The sequence below is a fragment of the Clupea harengus genome, chromosome 5 (genome assembly GCF_900700415.2).
Source record: "Clupea harengus chromosome 5, Ch_v2.0.2, whole genome shotgun sequence".
Classification (NCBI taxonomy): domain Eukaryota; kingdom Metazoa; phylum Chordata; class Actinopteri; order Clupeiformes; family Clupeidae; genus Clupea; species Clupea harengus.
This window is the reverse complement of record NC_045156.1, coordinates 5,909,939-5,936,233: the sequence shown is the minus strand read 5'-3', so window position 1 is coordinate 5,936,233 and position 26,295 is coordinate 5,909,939. Positions and strand designations below refer to the sequence as shown.

General features: G+C 42.5%; 1 protein-coding gene across 1 annotated transcript in view; it reads right to left on the bottom strand.

Annotated features, from left to right (window-relative positions):
• Positions 1-24,874, bottom strand: part of suclg2 (succinate-CoA ligase GDP-forming subunit beta) — an 84,249-nt gene extending 59,375 nt beyond the window's left edge. The window contains exons 1-2 of the mRNA XM_012841243.3: positions 24,745-24,874; positions 4,819-4,960 (exon numbers count right to left, since the gene is read on the bottom strand). Of these exons, the coding sequence (XP_012696697.1) occupies positions 4,819-4,960; positions 24,745-24,828 (226 nt within the window). The 5' untranslated portion in view covers positions 24,829-24,874. The remainder of the gene's footprint in view (positions 1-4,818; positions 4,961-24,744) is intronic.
• Positions 24,875-26,295: the final 1,421 nt, after the last annotated feature.

The following is a 26,295-nucleotide window of genomic DNA, read 5'->3' as shown; positions in this document are numbered from 1 at the left end:
TGAGAATAAAGGAACACAGTGGAGAAAATCAAGGCTCTCATTCTTTGTAAGACTCTGGAGATGGCTCAGTGCCAAAACACGTCCACCTTTCTGCCAATCCATTAGTAGGAGAGAGTGCATACTTGAGAGTGTGGCCCCTCTCTTCATTAGTACATCGGAGGCCTCCATAGGTTTATCTTTTCTGAAAGTGTCTCACTGAAGAATAAAGGGGTTATCTTTCAGACTAAAGAGCTTGAGCGCTTCATGAAAAACATACCTAGAAAAACATAGATAGAGGGAACTAAATGCGTTTTTTTTTCTAAAAGACCTTGCCTGGCACCTGACCCTAGGCTGTGATTGAGATTTGTGTAATGTATGGTTTGGTTCAAGGTTTCTTTGTAACGGTCAACAAGTATTTCCTCATGGGGGGGTTCAGCCTTAGGCTCTCTAAATCACCTTGAGAGAAAGCATACTGTTATCGGAAGGGTATAAATAAATAAATAAATAAAATTGAGTAAATCATTAAAACTGAATTTAATTTGTGTGCTAATTATCTGGTACACAGAGGAGCCAATCCAGTCCTTCCAATTTAATTTCAATTAGACTAAATGATTTAAAAAAAAAATGTCCTCACACAATCTTCATTCACATTTCGTTTTTAACTAAGTCTGCATCCACAACACCGTGAATTCCTTTCCCGTAAGTAAATTCTATAATTGAAAGATTTTAGCCAAAATCGTGAGTACAACAGGCAAGAGACCTCCGTCATGTTATTGGCTCTTTTTAAGATTCTAAACATACAATCAACTGTACTTTGGAATTCATGCCTTGAAGGGGGTTCAGCACATTATAAATATTACAATAAATAAATTATAATACATTTATCACATTCAAAATAATCTAAAAGTTTAACAACCAAAATTGATTTTGTGACACGTCATCAGCAATTAACAGACAAAAAAAAAACTTTTGGAAATATAAGAACAAGTCAGTATCTGCCATGCGATAAGTGAGGTCTCCGCACCTGCCACCTATGATTGCTGAAAGGCCACAAGTGTTTAAAGATCATGCTGTGTTTTGACGTACCAAACTACCAGTTCCCCCTAATAAGCACACAGGAGACCTGACTGTCATGCATTAAACAGGACTGTTTGCTTTGAATATTCATTTCGCAGTGAAATGAATTAACATGATCACTCTCTCTAGCTAATTGTGGAGCCTGTCTTTCTGTTTACAGAGGGGGAGAAAAAAAAAGGAAGCTCCTGAATAACCATTAACAGTTGTGAGGAGGTGGAGAGCGGGGGAGTAATGAGAACGTGAGCAGGGGAAAGTGAACGCAGAGACTAGAAAGGACAAACAGCAGAGCCTACCGTCCAACTTCAGAAAACTGGAGAGTCCAACACTTTCTGACATTTCTCAATAATCATAATTTATCCTAACACACCATAAAAGAATGCGTTAATGTTTGTGAATGCTATTGAATATTAACTATGGAAAGTAAATATTGCAACATCTGATGCAGTGTGGTAAACACATCCATTACAGGGAAGGACAAAGCGTCCATTAGGCCTAGATAATATGGACACCATATGATGAGACCATATGATTTCAATTAGTAGTAGCTCAGAGCATGTGTACAGCCTGCGTGATGCATACATCCATCAAGCGCACTAAAGGTGGAAAAGATAACAGTCCCCAAGAATGTTTTACGATCGACGGCTCTTCAATCCCTGCACAGAGAAAAACACCCTGGCAGATGAAGACTGACTTGGGTGCTAGGAAACTTGGAATATTGTGATTGAAATCCATCAAGATTAGGTCATCAGATACGTGTGTCAGTAGGGATATGCTATACAAAGTGGACAAAACAATTACAGGCATATAGTAGAACATTTAGGTAGGCACTATGTCTGTCTGTGTGCGTGTGCGTGTGCGCGTGCGCGTGCGCGTGCGCGTGCGCGTGCGCGTGTGCGTGTGTGTGTGCGTGTGTGTCTTTGGAACAGGATGAGGCGGAGACCACAAGCATTTATATTCATTCCATGTCCTGCTTTCATCTCTAAAGATGGCAAGCTACCATAAGGGTTACATTGAAAGCCAGCATACAAATACAGTGTTTGAGATCACACCTCAGCTTGGCGACGGGCGCCTCTTGAATGAAATAACATTTTATGAATTTCTGATAAGGTGTTTTTTCGCCCGAGCACTTTCTTCGCTCCTCAGCACCTTTGTCAAAAAGACTGAAACCACTTTTCTGCAAGTCATTTCATCTTGATGGGTTTTCCTGCCTTTTTTTTCTCTTTTTTTTCCTCCTCTTGCTGCTTTCCCTTCGTTCATTTGCAAAGTGTATGTTTACGGCTCGGTGCGGAGAGCTTTTGCTGGATGAGGTGTAGAATGGCTGCCGCGCGCTGATTTATGATGCCCTGTGGCACACGCCGAGGAAGTTTCGCACTCCATCTTCCAATCAGCACGCGGACGCGTTATATGTGAGCCTCCCTCTTATTGTTCTCCCGTACTAGCGGCGGCAGTGGCAGGCACAGGCGCCGGCTGTATAATCTCTCACACACTCACAATATACATATCAACAGAAATACATACACTTTCTCTTTCTTTTTCGTGCCTCTCTCTATGTGCGAGGTGACTGATGAGGTCAGCATCAGGCTTGCCTCGTTGAGCGCAGGAGGGAAGTTTTTATTTTTCGGGGTGTGTTAAAATGAGCACCCCCTCAACGTCACTGTCTGGCACTGAGGCACATGGATGCCGGCCTGGACAGGTGCTGGATGGAGCAAGAGAGGGGTGGTGAGAAGAGTGTGAGAGAGAGAGAGATAATGAGAGAGAGAGAGAGAGAGAGAGAGAGAGAGGGGGGGGGGTGGTGAGAAGAGTGTGAGAGAGAGAGCGAGAGAGAGAGAGAAAAGAATGCAGTCTTTTTCATTCATTTGTCCTATCTGACTGTAGCCAGGGCGTCATGCTTACATCTGTGTTATGAATATGACGCTTTACAGCATGTGACTTCCGCTACGTATGCAAGATGTGGGAAACCAAATCCTAAAACTGTATGTGATGACTTAAGATACAACACGCTGTTTTGGGGAGAATCCATACCTGCCACAATCAATCAATGTCACCACAAGGATATCTCACCACTGCAGCATCCAGTGTTTTGTTGTGCCTTTATGTATGTATGTGTGTGTGTGTGTGTGTGTGTGTGTGTGTGTGTGTGTGTGTGTGTGTGTGTGTGTGTGTGTGTGTGTGTGTGTGTGTGTGTGTGTGTGTATGGGGTGAGATACTACGGCACACCAATTGAGCTGTCACATTCACTGCTTCATGGCTAGGTAAGCCCAATGGAGAGAACGCTGTTCCGGAGAGGCAAGGCTCACAGCCGTATCAGCGTCGCCCAGAAATCCATTTGGGTCATGCTTGGTCACCTCAAATCCCCCATCAGGCCCGGGCTACCCAGGGCTCTCGCTATGCCTGTCTCTCCAGAGAGGATGTCAGAGACTGGCTTTGCCTATAAGCCTCAGTGCAGACACAGCGCAGGCCCCGTTCCCCACAGAACCAAGGGCTATCGCAGCACAAATAAATGGTGGGGGAAATCAGAGCCCCATGCCACCGCACGGCTTCAAATGGCCCTGCTCGCACACGAGTCTGGGCAAATACGCCCAATTGCGCAAGAATGGAAATAAATGTGCAGGCAAAACAGTACACACACACACACACATACACACACACACACACACACTTACCTACCCCTCAATGCTCACATGCACACACCCCCATGCACTCGAATCTAAGAACAAATGAGGCATCAATGGCAGCTTTGAGTCGGTGAAGCTGTTTAAGCGAGAAACAGACGTGAACACACACTCACAGTTTCACACACACACACACACACACACACACACACACACACACACACACACACACACACACAGAATCACACTCACACACACACAGACACACACACACACACAAGGGCCACAGCGAATTACAGCATTCAGCGGGAGCACAAGAGGACAGTGGTGCGGCCCATTGTGCAGTGAGAGATAAGCTTGAGATTACAGCAGCCAAGGCTGGGCACAGGGAGGCCCCAGCATCTGGACCAGCTCCAGGCTACACCCCCTCACACACACACACACCACACGACACCACTTACACCCCCCAACCCCCTTCCACCACCACTGCCCCATGCTCAGCCCCTCTTCTCTGAGCGAAGGGGAGTGCAAGTGGGGGTGCCGTGGTGTGTTTATCTTGGCATTGCATCCGGCGACGGCCGCCGCTGTTAAAACACTGGAGATAGACCGAGACACATCTCAGCCAAGGCTCGCAGCAGGTTCCTTCTTGAGAAAGGTGGCACATTTCTTGGAAAGCAAAGGTAAGCATGGAGAGAGGGGGAGAGGGAGAGAGAGTGGGAGAGGGAGAGGGAGAGAGAGTGGGAGAGGGAGAGAGAGAGAAGCTGGAGTGGATTGTATGAATTAAATATTCAGAGGGGTGTGAAAGTTTGTGTGGATGTGTCAATGAGGGGGTATTACTGTGTGAGACCAAAAACAGCAAGATGGCAACAAAGAAAGAGAGAGATTTTGAGAGAGAGAGAAAGAAAGGAAGAGAGAGAAAAGAAAAGAAAGGAGTGAGATAATTGATGCCATAAATTACCAACATCAAAATCTCTGACTACCTCTGAACATGGGCACCCTTCCACACACACAGAAACCCCAACAAAGAGGCACGCATGCTGACTGTTATAACACATCAGCTGTTGTTGTTGGCCGCCACGCAGACTCATCTGCACACACAGGGCCCTCTCCAGTCAAACCCGGGGCTCCCTAACGCGCAGGCGCTACTCACTTAGCCTCTTGGCGGCCTCCAGGGCTGCGGGGGCAGTGTCCGCCACGAAGAAGCGCTGCACCGTTACCCCGCTCTCCTGCATCAGCTTCTTGCTCTGGTATTCCTGCAAATTCAGCCATCGCCTGGAGCTCACTCGCGCCAACTGCAGAGGGAAAACAAGAATGAGAATTAGCCTAAAGAGAGAGAGAGAGAGAGAGAGAGAGAGAGAAAGACAGAGAAGAGAGCCACAGGAACAAAGATACAAAGACACAAAGACAAAGACAGCGAGGGATCCATATGCCATAACCATCAAACAGGACTGTTTGAGCATTTAATTGAGACAGGAGATCGGGAATTAATGGCAACGAACGAAAGTGACTTTCATTAAACACACTAAAAGCTAAAAACACACTAAAAGCGAAAAGTCCCATCACAGCTGCACGGCACTTCAAACACTGACCTTCTTTTTTATTCTTAATTTCTTTGCCCTTCAACGGTAATGGTTCACAGAGGTGCTCAGAGCCAGCGCCTGTACATTAAACCTGCCAGACATTAAACTGTAGCCAGCATGAGGTCAATGGAACTGCTGTAAAATGGCAGACTGGAACTAAACTTCTGTGATTATTGATTAGACGATGGCTGCAGGGGGAATTTCATTGATTCATCTTTCCTGTGTGAAGCTCTGAACCTGGGCGAGACGGGGAGACAGGAAATCTGAACAACACCGGTTGGCTCTGCCGCGTTTCGTACCTCAGTAATAGCCTACACGATTCCCTGCACCTCAAAAACAAGCTTTTAATTGCTTCCATTAATGAGCGGCCTTTTTTAATCAAGTGCCGGCATTGCTATTGGTGAACTGGTTACTTGCGAATGGCAAAAGCCGTAGCACCACAGAACCTAAACTGAAATAAGTTTAAATTAAGTGACACAACTGTGTTCTAGTTACTGAAAAGTGCTGTGAAGTGTGTCAACTGCATGGAAAAATGGAAGTTCATCAACAAAAACAACAACAACAACAACAACAAGATGTTCATGGCTACAACTACAGGACTGCGAGTTCACAGCTCATTTACACTGACCACAGTGTTATTTATTAATAAACCACAGAATGCAGTTCTTGTCCCTTCTGGTGAGGACATCACATAAACTTGTTACATCTACTAAATTTGCCACACTGCAAATGAATGCTCTTTAGTGCTTGGATATAAACTGAGGGTGGGCTTCAAACACAGGATGTGGCGTGGTGTATGAAGTGAAGCAGACTTGATAAAGTTGAACTTCTGAACCACCCATCTTGGCACACAGTGCGCCCCCCCAAGCCTCTCTCATCTTTGTCTTTCAATACCCTCTGAGAATACAGACGGGGTCAGACAGGTGTCATCTAGGCACAATCTGTTTGCTCAGCAAACCAGCCTACCGCTGACTCCAGCTGCTGTTGTGATTAAAAAGACATCGGACCCAATATGAAATGCATGGCAGTAAGGTTAATTTTTCCTTTTGTTCCGTCAGGGGGGGCCCCATTATCCCAATGGTGTGGAACAACAAAGCCAACTTCATAAGGGAGAACAAAGCCATTGAACTAAAAGTGAGAAAAGGACGCGGAATGAAAAATAAGCCTCGGGCTGTCCTTCAGACCTCCCTAACTTAATCATTCTTGGCTCTGTGGTAAGAAGCTAACATGCAAATACAGAGGCTATCTTCCCCGGATTCCTGACGTTAGCATGGGCCCAAGCAACAAAACCCCTTACACTGGAGTTTTCAGAGTTGCAAAGGTTCAGGCTGTTTTTTTTGGAGAAAGAAAACCCTCCATAGCCATGGTTTCTTAATGATCTGTGACAATACATTCCCTTGGCAAAACCATGCAGCTGTTGTAGAAACACTTAGTGTCAAGTTGACAGTGAACCGTATTCCTGCATCAGAGGAGTTACATAACAAACTCACGGGCTCGGAAAGAACAGCAGATGAAATCATGCATCAAAAGGACTTCAGGTTATTTGAGTAATTTAAAATAATTTCTTCCCTGCTCCAGTGTCTGTGTTTCTAATGACTCCTGTGAGCATCATCCCCACCACAAAAAAAAAAAATCCAACTACAAGCACAGCTGATAAATAATTCAATGTTCTTCAAGTACAACAAAGTCTACGGAGCAGATCAAACAAGGAACCTTTCTTTGGGAGTCTTTTTAAAAAATGGATTTTGACAGGAGGAGGAATGACTAAGGGGCACTTTAAAAAATAAAATAAAGGGGGGGGGGGGGGGGGGGTCGGTGCCATTTGACATGGTGGTTGTAGAGGGCTGACAAGGCCACAGCGTGACTTTTAAATGAAGCTTCCTGCATCTCCATCATTCATGAGTGTGGGAGAGGGGGAGACGTGGCGAACGCGGTCTCTCCTCGCATGAGCAAGAGAGCACGGGGAGGTAGCACACAACCCCCACACACCCACCCACCCATTTCATTCAACAATACAGACACACTCTTACAGACCCTCCGCAAACCTCCTAATTATTCAACTAGTCAACAAAAGTAGATCCAGAGCGTTTGACTCCACTGAAAGAGAAAAGTTGGGGTGGGGCCCAACTTAGACTAAGCCCTTCACGTTTTTGACAACCTATCTTTCAAAAAAGGGGAAGCTACATGGTCTGATAAATCTGCATAGAATATGCTTAAAGAACATTTCAATGCTACATTTCTAAAACCGTATGGTTTGTTAAGAGTCAGTACACTGTAGTCCATGAAGTGTCAATGTCCACTGTCCATCAATCAAAAGTCAGTTACTGTGTTACTAAGTAGCCAGTAGCCTACACTGACGCCTATGGGACATAATATGAGCATATGGGCAAGGTTTAGGTTTGCAGATCTCTGCAATAAAACATTGAGATCCTGGTTAACTCCTTGTGTTTGGTCGTGTGTTTTAGTCATTTCTGCAACAACTGGACACCTTTATGGGGGATCACAATATGGCTGACAATGGCTTTCATTCCGATTCAGTTTTCACATTACAGCCAAATTGTGAATTACATCTGAAGGATTTATCACAAAATATTCCCAAATATTACAAAAATATGTTTACGGTGTCCAGGAATTAAGGTAAAGGTATGCAAAGGTAAAAATGTCTTCAAAGATATATTATTTGCCTGGGTGAAATAGCCATTCTATAGCTTCACTACAGCGAGAAAGTAAAACCTAAAAGTAAGTTGATCAAGCTCAGTTGTCCCCAGTGAAGCCCCCTTCCCAAGAAAGCTTGTGAATGCCTTTGTTTTCTTGGTAAGTTCATTATTTGTAGACTAGATCTCCATCTCCCCTTGCTTCAGTCACCTGAAGGAGACGATACTGGGGCTAATCAGAGAAGCGTCTAGAGAGCCAGAGTCGCCTCATTTTATTTCCTCCCAGGCCTACGAGGCACAGCGAGCTCGTTGTCCGCATCTGCCACCTCGCTCTCATTATCAGCCTCACAGCTTTGTAAAGGGTTCAGTGGCGGGACACAAGGTATTAAAAAACAGCCACACAAAGGCATATAAAATGAACTGCTCCACTCACCTAGCCTTATTGAAAATTTCCAGCCGTCCCACTTAATACGTCGGCAGTCTAAACGCAGCATTTATCTTCGTATTAAGTGCCAGACTGTAGCAGTCATTGAGAGGCCTCCACAACTCTCTCCCTTTTTAGCGCTGGCCTCGTTGAGTACAGAAGGACAGGGCTTTTTTTTTTTTTTTTAGATACAAAAGCCTTGAGCCTGATTGTAATGAATTCATTGCCGCTTTCGCGGGCAAGGCTCAGAAAAGAATAGTATGCACACACTGTTTCAAAGCTTGGTCTAAGAGGGTGTACGTCGATTCGACTCGCAGTGTGTATGTCCATGTCAAGTTTCACCCCCAGGGCCTTGACTGTATGCAAAAAAAAATAAAATACAAGTTTACTGAAGAGGATAACTTGATGAGCATCACTGCATACCAATTAAAATGGTATGTCGATAAATAAAAAAATAAAAAAGGACTTTCATTAAAAGATAATGAACACAACAAAACAACCCAGCAGTCTGGGAACAGACTGATAAAGACCAACAACAGGCACTGGGTCCAAAATACTTGGAAGGATGTCCACTATGCACAAAAAAAAGCCTAAGCAAGTCTGAGTGGATAATTAACAGTGCGAGGCCTTCAAAATGGGGAGAAAGATGTTAATGTGACCCGACAAGTACAGAAACATACTGCTCCGCAGATTTGCTCCTTCCTGTCAAGTGGGAACTCACCCTTAATAACACCCTAACTTAGTCTTCACAATACCTGCAGAGTGGTTGGAGAGGGAGCTGACGACACATTTTAAACCAATCAGAGGAGAACCTACTGTCGCCAGAAGAAAAAGGAAGGTAGAGAGAAACAAAGAGAGAGGGGGAGAGGGACAGCGGGAGAGAGAGAGAGAAATTCCCTAAAATAGCAGATGCTGAGTGAGAAATGGGTCTGCTGGCGTCCCTTCTGGCACTGTCAGTTACCTTGGGGCACAGCAAAACAGAGGCAACACATGAAAAGCACTTTATTTTTGTCCGCTGACACCTACGGGATACCAGGAGGTAAGTGTAGCTGGGACTGAAACCAGTGCAATTCTCCTCCATCATAAAGACATCAGCCATTTTCCGCCCCTGGTGGCTTTTCTGTTATCAATTTTACAAGGGAAATTCATAAGTTTCACTCCATCGGAATTGCTACCAGTGTCCACATCTTATTCAGTGTTTCCATTTTTAATACAGCTGTAAAAGCTGCTTAATCTCAGTAGCAATCCATAAACACCAGTGTCATCTGTTCATGGTGGTATCCGTTTTAGTCAGAGGAAAACGTGCCAATATAAACAACTATTTGAAACATTACTCGACACCTCAGGGAAGGGGAGTCTTTAAGGGGGTCAAACTCGTAATTCCTCAATGCTCCGGAGTAGTTTGCATTTGTAGGTTACTGGTTTATTGAAAGGGAATGCTTGGCCAGGGAGCACCTGGAGAAGAGGGATGGGGCAGGTCCCAGAAGACTGGAGGACGGCACGTGTGGCAGACAGTAGCTGTCCCTCGGGACACTCATTCCACAGTAATTATCTTCATCAGTGCTCAGGAGACAATCTAAATACAAGCTATGAATACACACACATACACCAACCACCCATCCACCCAGCAGCCTACTTAAAAAAGTACAGTCAGCTGAGAGGGAGAGAGAGAGAGAGAGAGAGAGAGAGAGGTAAACAGTTCCTCTGGCTGCCCAGTTTATCACAGCCTGCCATGACCTGATAGACAGCGAGTGGTATCACCATTTACGGTTTGATCTGGCTCATTTGGTCTGTAGAATTTGAATCCGCACTTATGCGTTTATACGTTTGTGTGTTCCTTCCCAGTTAGGTTTGCATGTATTTGTTGATAACTCCATTTCATTCTTAAACCTTGTTTTTTGTCCCATTTTCAGTGTTTTTTTTACTTTATAATACACCATACTTTGGCAGCACCGTACATAAGCAGCCATGCTAATACAGCTACTTGAATTTGAATTAGAGAGAAAGAGAAGAATATAAGCTGAGGGAGAAAAGCCTATCAAGGACAAAAAGCTTCCAGACATTCTGGCAATGGGAGAGAGCGACAGACAGTGAATGTTCTTTCGCAGTGAAATCATAAAACATAAAAAGCAATAACTCAGCCCCTGCTTGGAAGGAAATTAGAAATGGAGGAGTTGGCCTCCACAGGTATGCATGAGTGCGCACAAGACTCACTTGCTCACTCTCTTTCTCTCTCGAACACTGTGCCAGTCTCGCATAGGACACAACAGGGAAACCTTCAACACTGATTACCGCACCATCTCTATGGGCCAACCCCGCAAACATCGCTCATTTCCAGGGCAGCTTTGTATCCGGGGCAAACTGACCGGGGGCAAAATGATGCATTCAGATTAGCGACTTGTGAGGGGGAATACGAAACGCCCCGTCTTGAACACACCATCTTGAGTATCTGCTCTTGCATATGCAAAATGGTGTTCATCCTTAAAATATAACGCTGAATGTAAAAAAATAAAAGATTCTGGCTAAACACAATGCTTCTGCTACACCCAGCGTCACTGATGATTACTCAGCATTGTCAATGCTGTCACACTCCAAAAACAAAATCCTCATATTGTCCATTATCACTTGACACTTAAGAGTCAATTATCTGACTGAACTCGCACAACAAAGGAAAAACCAGTTAACAAAGCCAAAATGGTCTTGAGCTACATGAAACTAAAGATGATTACAAGGAAAGTGTGGGGGAAGTAAGACATAAGCCATAATAATTACTCCTAGCATAAAAACATTTATCAGCGTTTGCCTGCGGGCCATGCCTCCAAATTGCATGAGGGGGGAGTGCTTCTCTGCACGTGAGGATCGTGCTAAGTCCCATCACACATGCACTGTGGTACAGTAGCTTTATCATACTGCACCATACTGCCTATTAATGTGTGTGAATAGTTTTTTATAAATAGTTAATTAGTGAAATACCCTACAACTAACACAGATTGCAAACAGATTCACATCAATTACGTTGAAAAAAGAAAACTAAATTGGGGGAAAAAAACAAGACGACATCCACCCATCTCAACTCAGGAAAAAAAAATCATGATAACCATGAATAGTAAATTTCATAAAACGTGTCATGGCCCAACGCGCTCACAGTGGGATGTGACTTTGTGCTCGTCCAAGACAAGGGCAGCGGAGAGTTGAGGCAGCACTCGCATCCCATTCTGCACTGAGGGAGCAGATGGCAGAGGTGCTTCACCCACGGCCCCAAAGTCATAACGCCACCCTCTCACTGCACCAAAGTCAACCTGCGGCGCCCTCACTTACAAAACGCCAGTGTGTAAATGACATGGCATACGCTATGGCTTTAATTCCTTTGAGAACGCATTAACACCACGGAGAGATGCATAGTCTATAGGTATAAACCTGGAGTGTTGTTTGTAAGCGTTGTGTGAGGCTTAGGGTTGGGTGTTAAGCTTAAGAGAGGTGCTCTTGATTGTAGCGAACACAGTGCTTAGCCCTCTTCTTTTGCAGTAAGTGGACTACAATGTCATAAGCTCCTTCCCACACACTGATGGAGAGGCGTCTTCTAATTCTTAGGGATTTATTGGGGTAATAAGTGCTCCATTTGAAGAGAAGGTCAGAGCCTGGCTCCCGACACTCAGCCAACCAATAAACAGCCTCGACAAGACTGCTCGACTGAGCCAGAGTGTGGCTAACGAAGTGTGTGTCATTGCCAATGCTGTTATTAATCTAATCTGTCACTCACAAAGTAGATCTAAAAAAAATCGAAGCAGAGTGACTACCGCAAGAAAAAAAAAATGTGTCATGCGGTTTAATGACTCCCTTAACTTGTTAAAAAGGCCTGCCATCACATGTTATTGGAATTATGAAAAATACGAGTTAGAGGTCTGTGAGGGATGGATTTTTCAGTCGCCCTCCTGTATAGATCCTGTCCCGCTCCCACCAATCTAGGTAATATTTTGTCCCGCTCCTGCCTGTAAAATTCCGCAGGTGGACATTTACACATGATGGATTTTTCAGTTCCGCTCGTGCCCACTCCCATAAATTTGTGCCGTGCATAAAAATACACCAATCCTGTTAATGTAAAGCATGGGTTATTTTGTGCTGCTCTCCTGCAAATGTTAATAACATTTCTACAATTCTGTAGTTTAAGATACTTTTTATGTCATTTTATACATATATATATTTTGCGGGACTCCTGTGAGTCATGTCTTTCTCCCACTCCCACTTCAATTTCTTCCCACCCGCACCCACACTCCGCATTCCAAATAAGTCCCACTCTGGACCCACGGTACTCCTGCAGAAGTGCAGGCCTCTGATAGAGTTGCCCATTTGGAAGTTGCACATGAACACCCCCTCAAGTAGTCATTTCGAGTGGGAACACACTTGGACTGTTTCACGGTATTACGGTATACCGGGGTATTTAGAAATCCCAAAGGTATGATTTTCAATACCATCAAAAATACAGACGCTCCTCTTTCTATTAGATGTTGTATTGAGGTGATGTATTGTAGTCCACAACAGGCGCCACCAAAGGTGAGAGAGTGAACACTTGTACGATATATAATTCACAGCGCTCTCGTCCGTGTTCTTATATGCCTACTGTTACTCTACAATTAAATCCAAGTATTTTTACCGTCTTCAACGATTTGAGCCAACGTCTATGGCACTATGGGTTACAAGCATGACTTTTCTATCCTTAGCAACTGTTGCCACTAGTAAACAAACTAACATTAGCCATCTTAGCAAGTACTTAGCTAGCTAGTTAGCAACATTAACGTTAGCTAATGCTAGAATGAAGAGTAAAGGGTATTTAGCATAAAATTAAGGCAATATTTCACCAAGTATACACAATGTCAGGACACTAATCCATCCTGAAAGTGTCCAGTTTAGCTAGGTATGGTAGTTTCTCATCAGGTGTTATATTGTTGATGCAGATTCTTTGTGGATGAGAAGTCCCTTTGAACTCCATGGCTATGGCTTCTGTGGGATTTTCCTTCCACGCCAAAACAGAGACAGTAAGTTAACACTGAAAAATACTGACATAGAAAAAAAGCGTAAAAATAAAATCCTGCACTGTAAAAGGCTGACCTGAAGAAACAAAGAAAACATATTTTCAGTGCCCAAAGATAATTTCAATACAAGTGTTCCAATGGCAATGTTCAATTTTTCTTTTTTTTTTCAATGCCAAACTCCAAACTCTGTTTTAGCTCCATACTGTACCGCCACCCGTTGTTTTTGTGCCTTTGCATTTGCAACTCCTACTAGCATCAACATCTGTACCTTGTACAAGCGGAAAATCAACATCTGATCCACAAATGACATGGATGCTGTGTACTTGTAGGATTGGTGAGTAAAGAAAAAAGTATGGAAATGGCCTCCCTAATGTATAGTACTTCATGCTAATATGAGGAGGCTATAATCATTAGCCTGTCTCAGAGGTTGAAAGAAAGCATCTCCATTAAAACGGCAGCGAGAGGAAAACTCAATATGTCAATAGAGCATCGACTCCTAAGAGTCCTTGTGAGGTAGAGGATAAAAAAGCTTATGCTTCTCCACCATAGGGAAAAACTTTTTTCATATTCATGAGAGGTTATTTACAAATCTGTATTGACCTGCTAAAGTCTTTCTTTGGGAATCGGAAGTGGGGGCTTACGGATGTTCAATAGGAAGCTTTTCCAAGGAAGAGGTTTGAAGTGATGAAACCTCTCAAGGACTTCCCAGAGGTTTGAAGAAGGCACATTGGCAGTATAAGAGAATATGGAGTCACTAGACCGCTATCTTGGGTCTAACAACTACTCACGGAACTCTTCAGCTGTGGTTTTCCTCAAAGTTCAATTTTGAGTCCAGTTTTCTTGTCCTTCCAAAGTTTACCATAAGTACACAATGTACTGGCAAAGGCTTTTGGCTGTTGCAAATTCTTGGTTATAGTATCTATGGTTATAGTATCCGTAGTCTCTGGAACAGCTGTTCACTTCATTTGTTGTCCACTGCTGTGTCACTTTCATCAAATCCCACCTCAAAACCTTTTTTCCATTTTATTACCATTCATCTTACTTTTATTACTGCCTTACTTTTACTAACCTTTTTGTCCACCTCCACATTCTACAATTTGTATTTATTATCTTGCTCTGGTCTCCTTTTAACATTTATATTTACCATTTGCATTTTAACATTAATATTTGACATTCCATTCATTGAGAAACCATTCTTAAAAAGTCGCTCACGAGCCAGCACTGAAAAAGTTAAGCATTAGGGCAATAATGAAGTCTGCATCCTTTTGTTTCACTTTATTTAAGACTTTCACTAATTCTAATGGTCTGCTGCATCAGCACACATGTGTGCACACACAAACACGCAATCTTTGAAAAAACAATATAATCAGCTAAACTTTTTATTCTGAATAGCTGTGGTCCACAGCATGTGACTCCTACCATTTTGTATTTGACCAAGTTATTATGGATTAGAATGGCTCTTAAAGAAAATCTGTCAAGTGCCCTGGATCAATCCTATACAGTAACAGTTTACTGCATCTCTGGGGATAGAATCCTCATTACCAGCATCTCAGCTAAGCCCTGAACCTTTGAAACAGCTCTCCTTAATTAGCAACTCTGAATGGCCTCCAAGTTAATTAACAGGAATGATCCTTACGGGACATTTTTCTTCGAAAATTAAAGAAATTAATGTATTTTCATGTGGGTGATTGTGCATAATTGATTTGTTCAGTCCACATGTGTGTGTAATCTGAAAGGCGAATTCCTATTACACAACTTTGTTTCACTGCAAGTGCCATTTAATCATCTATCTGTTCATTTATGCACCTAATGATTTACAGATTTATTGACATCAAAACCTACAAATTGGTGATTTCCATAATTTTGTAGCAAATAATTATCGGCTACCCTGAAGCCTTGCTTCTTGAAAAACAATATGACTAAGCTTGTCTCATTGAGACAGTCAGACATGGCAACACTATTAAAGGCGGAACTGTTTGAAATGCTTAAAACATCTTTCAACCAAAACAGAAACTTTTAATTTGGTACATGGAAGTTCCACAACTAGCAACTAGCAGGATGTCATCACTAGGGAGCGGGAAAAATCATGATGTCCCTGCCAATTAGCTCTAACATTTCACTTGGTTCACAAGTTACAAGGTCATATAATATTAATGCAACATCTCTGGCTGTAAGCAGCTACTGGTACAACAGGCAGGGAAGAGATGTGCAGGTACTGCAGGATTTAGATCACTGCGATCTGCATCCTTGAGAAGTCGGAGCGAGGCCTAATCTAACAGAGCCAGGGAGGGTCTCGAAGCAAAGCAGCTCTCCTCGGATTACAATTTGAGCAATTAGCATACCTAACGAGGAATATCATTAGGAGATGATTTTGTGGGATTCAAATGGGGTTGATGAGTGACGAAAAGGTGCTAAGACCCAGAAATAAACCAAACACTGCTAAAGGAAGCACATGGGGAAAAGAATCCACTCCTTACAGATGTTGTATAATATCTGGCCATGTAAAGGCTATTGTAGGCTAAAGCACCGACACACAGATGACGAGCTGTGACCTGACTGCTATTGCTGTTTTCCCATCCGTTGTGACTCAAAACGGAGGCGGCACACAAGCAATTACACTGCACAGAATGTAAAGGCATACTGTTTCTGTCAAGTGACGAAAATAGACTTGGAGTGTGAAAACTATGCTTTGTACACGCATGGCCAATGCTGCACAGCTGTCCAAGCAGGGCTGCTGGGAAAACCAACTACACAATACTGAGTAACATAGGAGCTGGAAGCTGTAGAGCAGGCGTTGCTTCCATGGTTCACCCAGTGGAAGATGTGCCTAATCGAGTTTACTTACCACATTCCTTTCCTCAATGTTTAATTGTGCTCAGATGTCCTTGACAGAGCATCTTCAGAGTGTGTCTAAAAATCGCTCTCATCACCCTGAAAAACATACTTTCTAACACCAGAGTCCCTGTAGGGTATAGTTGCACTGCACTGGAGCCTGCCAAAATATTCTGAATGATCGCGGGCCTTCTAAATTATTGAAAAATTCTAAACACCTCTTATGAGTAACAGAAATGGCTATTAACCTTGGCGAAATGATATTCAAATCCAGTTACAGCAAACTTGGTCTACTGTATCCCTTGCGGGTAGGAAATGTAAATGTGTTCATGCAGTAGACAGATGGGGAAGCCGACCGCCGTTTGAAGTTCCAGGCACCAGAGGAGTCACCCCCCTCTCCCCCCACGTCCGCCCCCCACCCCCGCCCAAGCCCCCACTAAAATATTCAAGACAGAGATTCATTCGGTCGACTCCACTGTTTCAACACAGCACCAACTGCTGCAGCAATATGAGGTGAAGGGCTGCTTTGACACTTTCAAACTTTGCAAGTGATTTCCAAAATGCAGCGCAGTGCAGCACTCCTATTAGCAGAGAGTGGGAGGGGGGATAAAAAAGAGGCGGATAACCTGAGGATTATCTGACACTCCAGACTTGCAGTCCAGAGGATTTGATTTATCAGCTTCCCTTCCTCCGAACCATCTTTCCTCCAAAAAAAAGAAAAAAAATGTTGTAATCTCTTTTGCATTGTTATTGACAAACCGTCTCAAATTGAATTCCTTGTGGAATGGGCTGTCATCGCCCAATGGGCTGGATCATAGTGATAGCTAGCTGTCAGTCATGCGGCATGAACTGCTGGCCAAGGGACTGGATGTTCTTAGATCATTACTCTTATCTTGTCAGCAAGACCAGAGGAGAAAAACTTGTACTCCAGCCAAAAAACTTATGGGACCTGGCTAAGGTGGACATGCCGGGACTAACAGCACAGGAGTGGCTGAGAGCGATCTTCCTGATCATTGTTTTGGGGGGAAATGTCCAAGCCTCACTGAAGTGATGCTCAACATCAGCTTCTTAGCTAGGCTAAAATTGCTAATTTCATACTTTTGGTATTTCCCCTTAACGGTTAAAACGGACAAAGTCTTTACAAAATACACACTAAATCACAACTGATCAAGTACTACAATCTGCAGTTCCTCACAAGAAAGGTAGCATACGAATTTAAGCAAGTGTTGGCAAACACTTTTCAATAAAGACGTGCACTGTAATATGACTTGGCACTGTGTACTTTCTCATTATCTAAAGCCTTCTTCCAGACAGATGAGGTCGGTCCCCTGTTACCACAGCTACGTCTCATTATACCAACAAGATGAAAATATATGCTGACTAAGCAGTACAGAATACAAAACTAGACTGGATCTTCCTGCCGTGTAAGTCTGTGTATTTGGCTTGAGAGGAGGGAGAGAGAGAGAAGAGATGGTCTTGGCAGAAGATTTCTAAAGCACTGCAAGTAGGAGGAAAAGAGCAAGACTCCCACATACATATCAGGCAGCTTCTGAATGTTTCATTTTTTAACTTAACCATCCTACACGACCTGCTAAGAAGAGCCAAAGAAGAAACACACCTGTACTCTGAGTCTATACAACTCATGAATAGCCGCAACAACTAGCCTCATCGCCCCTCGATACACAAATACACCAGAACCAGGATGGCAAGAGCTTTGCACTGTTTATTAAACATTGACACTAGCAGATTCATTTATAAATTATCTGTAAAGTCGGAACCAAGGCAAAAGCTCTGGGAAAAAGAGCATCAACTGCAGCTGGATCTCAACTGCAATGCTGCACTGAGTTCCGCATCAGAGAGCAGTAAACGCATCATGGAAGGATGGACATCAAGTAAAGACTATTCCTTTTTTTTTTTCGTCCTTCCCCTGCCAAAGAAAAACACATCCTCCTCCATAAAGACAACAAACCCAGTTAGAACTCGGTCCTCAGAAGAGAGTGAGCTGGTCCACTGGCATCCTTCCCCTGTAGTGTTTACAGTAAACAGCTGTCTTCCCTGCCAAAATGACAGCTTAAACCTAATTATGCAGACATAAACAGGGGTTTAACAGGGGTGACCTTACTCTTTCACATAAATGCCCCCTTGGCATGACACAGCCTCAGGTTTCAATATAAAGCAAGGCATCCCTGCTATTGGGATGTCATAATACATTATTTGACAGAGGCTTTTACAAATACCTAGTTTTACATATCCTTGAAGAATTTGTAAGATGTGTACCATTCTTTAAAGAAAACCTGAGTGATCAGGCAAAACACATTTATTATAGTTTTAGTGGGATTCGAATTAAACCCTAAGGCATCACAGAATAGCAATCATTAAACAAATCATAGCAATGAAAAAAATGATGAGATGGTCCCCATTCAAAAGTTTAAATACCCTTAGTTCCGAATACTTTGTAAGACCCAATTTATCATCAATGCCAATGCCTTGCTGCCTTTTGCGATAGTTGTGGATGAGGCCCTCTATTCTGTCAAGTGGTAAAGCGTCCATGTCCCTAAGTTCTTGGGATGTTTGAGATCTCTCCAAAGTGGCTCAATGATACTGAGTTCAGGAGACTGTGATGGCCACTCCAGAACCGTGACCTTTTTTCTTCTGCTGTAGCCACTGAAGGGTTGACCTGGCCTTGTGTTTTGGATCATTGTCATGTTAAAAAAGTCCAAGTGCATCTCATGCGCAGCTTCCGGGCTGATAAATGCAAATTGCCCTTAAACAGTTTCGGATAACATGCATGCTGCATTACCATCAATTTTGACTAAATGACCTGTGGCGCTGTAGTTTACACAGCCCCGAAACATCAGAATTCCACCTGCATAGGCCTTGTTGACTCCTCTCCAAACACAGTATTTATTTATTATGACCATAAAGTTCAATTTTGGTCTCCTCACTCCAAATGACTTTGTTCCAGATGTTTTGTTTTGGAAGCTCGTTTAGGTGCCGTTTGGCATACTGTAAGTGGGCTGTTTTGTGGCGTTGGCACAGTAACGGCCTTTTTTCTGGCAACTCAACTGTGTAGCCCATTTTTGTTCAAGTATCTCCTTATTGTGTATCTTGTAACGGAACACACCACTTGTTTTTTCGAGAAGCCCGTATTTCAGCTGAAGTTGCTTGTGGGTTTCTTTTTGCATCCAAAACATTTTTCCTGGCAGTTAGGGCTTAAATCTGTTGGCCTACCTGACTGTGGCTTGGTATCAACAGAACCCTTCATTTCCCACTTCTTTATCAGAGTTTGAACACTACTGATTGGCATTTTCATCTTTTTCTATATCTTGTTATATCCTCTTCCTGATTTATAAAGTTCAACTGCCTTTTCTCGCAGGTTCTTCAACAGTTATTTTGCTTTCCCCATGACTCAGTATCCAGCAAAGTCAGTGAATCCCTGGATGAAATGTGTAGGGGTCTCTCCTAAGAAACTCAATGACTATCTATACAGGCACTAATTACAATCAATAGTGTGATTAAAAAAATTGCTTCACCTGACCACTATCCCCAAATACAAGACATTTTTTCTACAATGAAAAATGACCAATATTTTACAAATTGAACTTATGAGCACAACTGTATACAATGAGTAGGTTTACTGTAGCCAGTAGGCAAAATGGACAATTAGCCTAGGTCTACTATTAATCATCAATACAACAAAATCAAATATTTTACATGCACTGCTTTTTGATATATACAATGACAAGACATTGATTACTTGAGTGTCTGTGCCTAACCCTACTTCCTAACCTGAGAGTCTGCTTGCAAGCCTCATCAGGCTGGACTAGCTATGTCACATTAATGAGATACAGTGTTAATGATATGGTCAATGTATTTGGCTTATGACATTAGCATCAGTCAAAAGTCTTGATACAGAATGCTGTGAGGTACTTTGTTGTTTAATGAGCTCAAACAGAACCTATCCAGCAACTCGCTAAATACTGCACATACATCCAGTCATCATTTTCATATCGGCTACTGTCAATACAGAGTGTAGTGTATTTAAAATAGCCATGTCACTTCATGAAAAAACTGAAACAATTATTACTTTAACATGAAGAATTGTGTTTTTACTCTCCAGATCCACATACTGGAGTGTGCCTTCAGGAATTATGGCTATTTAACATCTTACAAATACACATAAATCAATAAATAGGATTGACAAATGGCAGAACAGGACACACAATTTGCCGTACAGGACACACAAAACTAGTTTCTATGTTCTACAAACATCTGTAACACTGAGCTTTGACTAAATTGTGGTTCTTGCATGTCAATTTGATTAGAAGTTTAGAATAGTTAACTAGATAACTAAATATCTGATTAGTCTGATGCAACCTCCTACCATTCGTTCCCACAGAGATCCTTAATCTCAGGCTTTCAGACTCAGTGTGTTTACATGATGGTATAATTCGAATCTTTGCTTAGTCGGACTATGCTTTCTTTCGAGGGTAGGTGCTATTATCCCAATATACATGGCAGTGAATAAATCGAATCATTGGCCGAAAGCATGTCATATCCGATACGATAGGTGGCGCTGTTTTTATTACAACTAGTGGTGATACAGCCCTTTCCGCTTGACCTCTTCACCACTACCAATAACAACAACAGTTGATTGAGCATGAATCGCGTCTGTTCATCGGTCCAGAAATGCGTGTTGCCTCTTGGGTTGTTTGTTTGTTTGTTTGTTTGTTTCTGCCAGGCCGATGTGTTTATAAGTTACATTATTCAAAGGTGAAAGATAAAAGGCGAGAGAAACGCATGCACATTCACACACACACGCGCGCAAATAATGGGTTACAGCCAAAACGCATTGCCCTTCTGCCAGTTGCATCAAATTGCTTAAGTACTTCTTCGCTGTCGATTTCCAAATCTGTGTGAATATTCATAAGAGCAAGTCCAGTCAGTCTTTTGTCAGTCATCGTACTTCGTAAGATATGTCTTAAGACGTCCCATTGTACTGAATGACCGCTCAGCAGACGCTGTGGAAACGGGCAAATGTGCCGAACTTTCCAGGGCTTGATAAAGCTCACTGCATTTGGGCTGTAGCTCATTTAGCTGTTTCCAGCTCTATATCTGCATCGTCAACGCTGGGCATTAGTTGTCCGTACTCCGATTTTATAGTTTCCCCATCGTAATAAATATGCATTCATGATATTTTTCTATGACCGAGTTTGACAGGTATTGGTCAGGTAGAATATTATAACGTGCCGGCATAGTCGCCCCGTAATGCCGTGCAGCGGGCGCATACTGTTATACTTTATGTTATGCATGACGTTCCCTAGGCTATATGTTCCTTACCGTTCTAATTACATGTCGTTGTTCTGTGTTGGGACAGAGCTTATACAGGTGGGTGACGGTAGCACAGTCTGTTCGTGGGCATAAAGCCCGTGCCATTGTGACAGTGTGTTGTGTTTAATAAAAAGCCATAACAAATATACCACGCTTCCGTGATTTGTTACAATATAATGGTCTTGCTTCTATAATGTATAAACACGTAGGTTACAGGGTGGGTGTGGCAGAGAGAGAGAGGGAGAGCGATGATGCACACGGATATATCAGATTTAGCGACCGGAGCAAAGTTATGTTGCTGTAACGTTGAACTCTTTGCAATCAATAAATACAGTACTTAATAGGCTAATTGATACAATATCTCCTCGTTTGAGTGTGGTTGTTTGAGTGCAATGGGAGTGTATGATCGATGTTGTCTATAAAGGTATTTAGGTAAAGGTATTTACGGGAAAATATCTCGATCCACCTGTCACGTCTCTGTCTTTAGAGGGCAGCGCCAGATAACTGAACACAACTAAAGTCAGGCGTGCCTCGCGGGCACAATACCAAATTTCATCATATTTGATAGAATGAAGGACATATTAGTTGTGAATAGTATCACCGAGTTTGATAGGTATTGGTCAGGTAATAGCCGAGTGACAGCTGATTTGCTTTCTGATTTGACAGTACCTTTTCGTGGTTTTTTTCAGCGCCAGATAACTGAACACAACTAAAGTCAGGCGTGCCTCGCGGGCACAATACCAAATTTCATCATATTTGATAAAATGAAGGACAAATTAGTTGTGAATAGTATCACCAAGTTTGACAGGTATTGGTCAGGGGAGACGGCCCAGTGTTCTGAAAGCCCGATATTCCGAAATCTCAATATTCCGAAAAATAGTCCCCCTGGCAAAATTTAGAAATATTTTAAGTGGCACAAAACACTCAAAGCATTTCGTTTGCACAGCAGAGCGGAGACGCTCACCGGGCTATCACGCATATAACTTTTCCTAGGCAATATTTGTTAACTTAGCCTACTCTGGTTTTGAATATGGGGTAGGCTACCACTCATGCGAAGGAAATCACTGGCAGATTGTCGCAGGACATTACGCAGATCTTGTCAAGCACTGACAAAGCATGCATGCGTTGGCAATCATACAAATATTTTTGTATCATCGCGATGCAAATGCATGTGTGTATAATAATATTCTGAATTCAAGTTAATGCTTGTGAAATAAAGGCATTTAAATGTTTATGATTGTGTGATTCATTGGGATGTGCATGTGGGCAATAGTGGTTCACGTTGCTGTACTCACAATTTCGGAACAGCGGGCTGTCGGAAAAATGGGCTTTCGGAACATTGCCATGGAACCTTGGTCAGGTAATAGCCGAGTGACAGCTGATTTGACAGTACTGCTGTTGTTTTAAGCAAATAAAATGTGGAACGTCCTTATACGTGTTTAAGGAGGGGTTGTAAAGGTGCTCATATCTTCGGTCCTCTTCTGTTATGTTTGTTCATAATCAACAAGAATAAGCTTGTGAGACAGTCTGCAGGATATTCATAAAAAACCGTGTCATTAGTATGAACATTTGAGACAACTTATCCCTCTTTCGTCTTCCGGGTCACGACCTGGCAGGGAGAGAGGGAGCATGCGCAAAGACGCAAAGTCCAGTTCCTTATCCAATTCACCGTTACATGCCGCAATAGTCGAACTATCAACTGGATCGGATCGAGTTATCCAGGGGTGTTAGTCCGACTATGTGCGGTCCGACTACGATCCGACTAAGGTGCTTACATGAAACGGATAATGCGATTTCAGTCCGACTAAGGCAGTTATTCGAATCCATGTAACCACGGTCACTAATAACCTAACCATAAATTGGTACCAAAGGGCAAACGTCTACTGGCAGTATGATGGCCATTTAAAATGACCATTTATCACAAATCCACAGCACATTAAATGCCATCTAGTCTGTAGAATGCATTGGTGAGGAAGATGGAGAATGATTCTTAATTATAATTCTTAATCATCAACGATTTATAGAAGACTCTTAAATAAACACAGTAGCTAACATGCTTGTTCTGAGCAACAAACCACACCAATACTGATAATGTCACAATGTCTCTTATCAAGAATACATTTCAAAGTCTGATAACACAGTTACCCTTTACACTGTTGCCAAAGGTTGAGAGCCCAGTCACCAACTACAAGTAAACATAAATGTGTGTCAGCTCAGTGCAAAGGTTGTCCAGTCCAAAGATCTATGCAAAGTTAGGCAAAGCAAGCTAAAATAGCCTATCTGAATCTAGGAACATCGTTCATACAAAGAGGGCGGTCATTTAAAAATGTTGGATCTGACACTTTTTACTGACAATTTGACTGACAATTAAACCAATCAATGAAGCTATCCATAAATCAAACAATCCCACGTTGTTCCTCACAGCAATTGTCATTCTTCATAGAAGTCTCTAACTACATTGTAGTAACATACGACATTATCAGCGATGTTTTAATAATATCTTCCCTGCATCCACTCAATAGCTTAGAAAAGCAGTTGTGCAAGATTCCTTGGACTCGTAGATCCACCAACTAAAGACGAACCTGAGTACACCATATTGAACAGTCATATACTGCACTATGTTCAGGAAAGCGTGTCTTTGCGTTGATGTGAGCAGTTACAAGCTCCACATCGTGAATTGCATTATAAAACGCTCCAAACCACTCAAACTTTAGTTAATCAATTTGGCTAGTTAACTGTCACACTGTTGCTAGTAGAAGAGAGGGCAAGGACAGGTAAATCATGATGGAGTTTTGTGCTATAGCTTGATTCTCTCAAGGTCATTTCCTTTCTCCACATCGTCATTGGTCCTGCAGTTTATGGTTTATTACTTGATCTGACATTGACTGGTAACCTCAAGTTAAGGTTGCCTGTGTAACTTAGCAAACGTTGCCCAAGTAAGTTAGCTAACTAATAGCTCGGTTGCTAACGAACTACCCTGCAAGTATACGCACTGCAAAACATTCTTGCATTAGCTTTTTTATTTTCTTTCTATCGTGGTGGACGCTGAGTTATGTGATATTATAACTTAAATGTTCCGATGGGTTAAACTTTCAACATGAACCCTATGAACCAGCTGATAGCACAGCTTGCAATGGCATTTATTTAAGTGACACTCGGAAGACTAGTCAGACTTTCGAGTACGAACCGCAGTTATAATGAGAATAGAAAGTAATTAAGCATTACCTTGTTTTTATTAAGAAACAAGCAACTGGCACTTGCTCCACGTAGACCTTTTGCAACAGCCTGACAAGCCATGGATGCCGCCATGATGAGCCGGAAGTGTGTACAGAAAAGGCGCACGTGCGTACAATCCTGGAACAAAGTGAAACGCTGATAGGGGGGCTCACTGAAGAGGGCGTAACCTAAGACGTCCATACAGTGCAGGTTGGCTAAACTATTTTATCAAGTAGACTTACAGGCTGACATCGTTTTACAGTTCAAATCCTGATTCAAATACAGACCCTCAGGTTTCGATAACATAATGACGACAGGGCTAGGAATCATAATTGCAGTTGCAATTCGTGGTGACATTCGTGCGTATGTGTGTTTTCTTTGATGTTACACCTTGCTTTGCAACACCGTACATGAACGGTCATGCCATTACAGCTATTTGAATTTGAGGTGGAGAGAATCTAGGAGAGGAATCTAACCCATCTATGCCAATACGCAAGCAAGCAGTAGCCTTCATTGCAACAGTGGAATATTTGACATATTTGACACTCCTCAGGGCGGTCATATAGTGATTGTCAAAGTTTTTTTGGTTTTCTTTTGTTTTTCTGTTTTTTTCTTCACAGATTTTTGGTCCACGAGATCATATACTTATACTGCACTAATCCACATGAAACTTGGCATGATTGTTGGCCCACATGGCTGATACAGAATGTAAGGTTTGTGTCCCTAGGTGGGCATGTCCATTCGTGCTAGCGCCCCATGAAGTGGGGTAGGAGCAAAGCACTTTTTTGGGCAATAGCTCGATAATTAAAACATTATAATTTTTTGGCTAACATTGAGAGTGTCAGTTTTTACAAGGTTAAGGGGCGGCAGTGGTACAGGAGGTAAAGAAGTCGTTTAGTAACAGAAGGTTGCTAGTTCGATTCCCTGTCGAAGTGTCCTTGAGCAAGGCACTGAACCCCTAATTGCTCCTGATGTGCAGTGTGCCATCAGTGTAAATGTAAAATGTGTATACATTGTAAGTCGCACATATGTAAGTCGCCTTGGATAAAAGCGTCTGCTAAATGACTAAATGTAAAATAATATTGGTTAATATTGTTTTCAATATCTTTTTTAAATTTAGTATTTTCACTTAATTCTTACTCATTATCTCATGCAGCGATCATGTAATGCACCCTATGTCTAGTTTTGACCGCTGCTACTCATAGGAAGTCATGGTCAACGTTTTTTTATTCTTCCATTTTTTTCACCCATTTTTGGTCGACCATATAGTTTACTTAGACTTCATCAATCCACATGAAACTTGGTATGCTCGAAAATCGAAAACCATTTTGCCAGGAATGATTAAATTACTTCCATTTGACTTAACAAAATGGCCATCGACAGCTAACCAATACATGCCTGTGTTAATGGCCAGTTTTGACGACATTTTGTAGGCTCATTTACAATAGTAGGCTATATAGGACCTACTTGCCCAATTTCAAACAAATCAGCCATGTCACTACAATATGTTTTCTTCTGTTCCCCTGACATGGTTCGGTCTATCTTTTAAATGTATTTTTT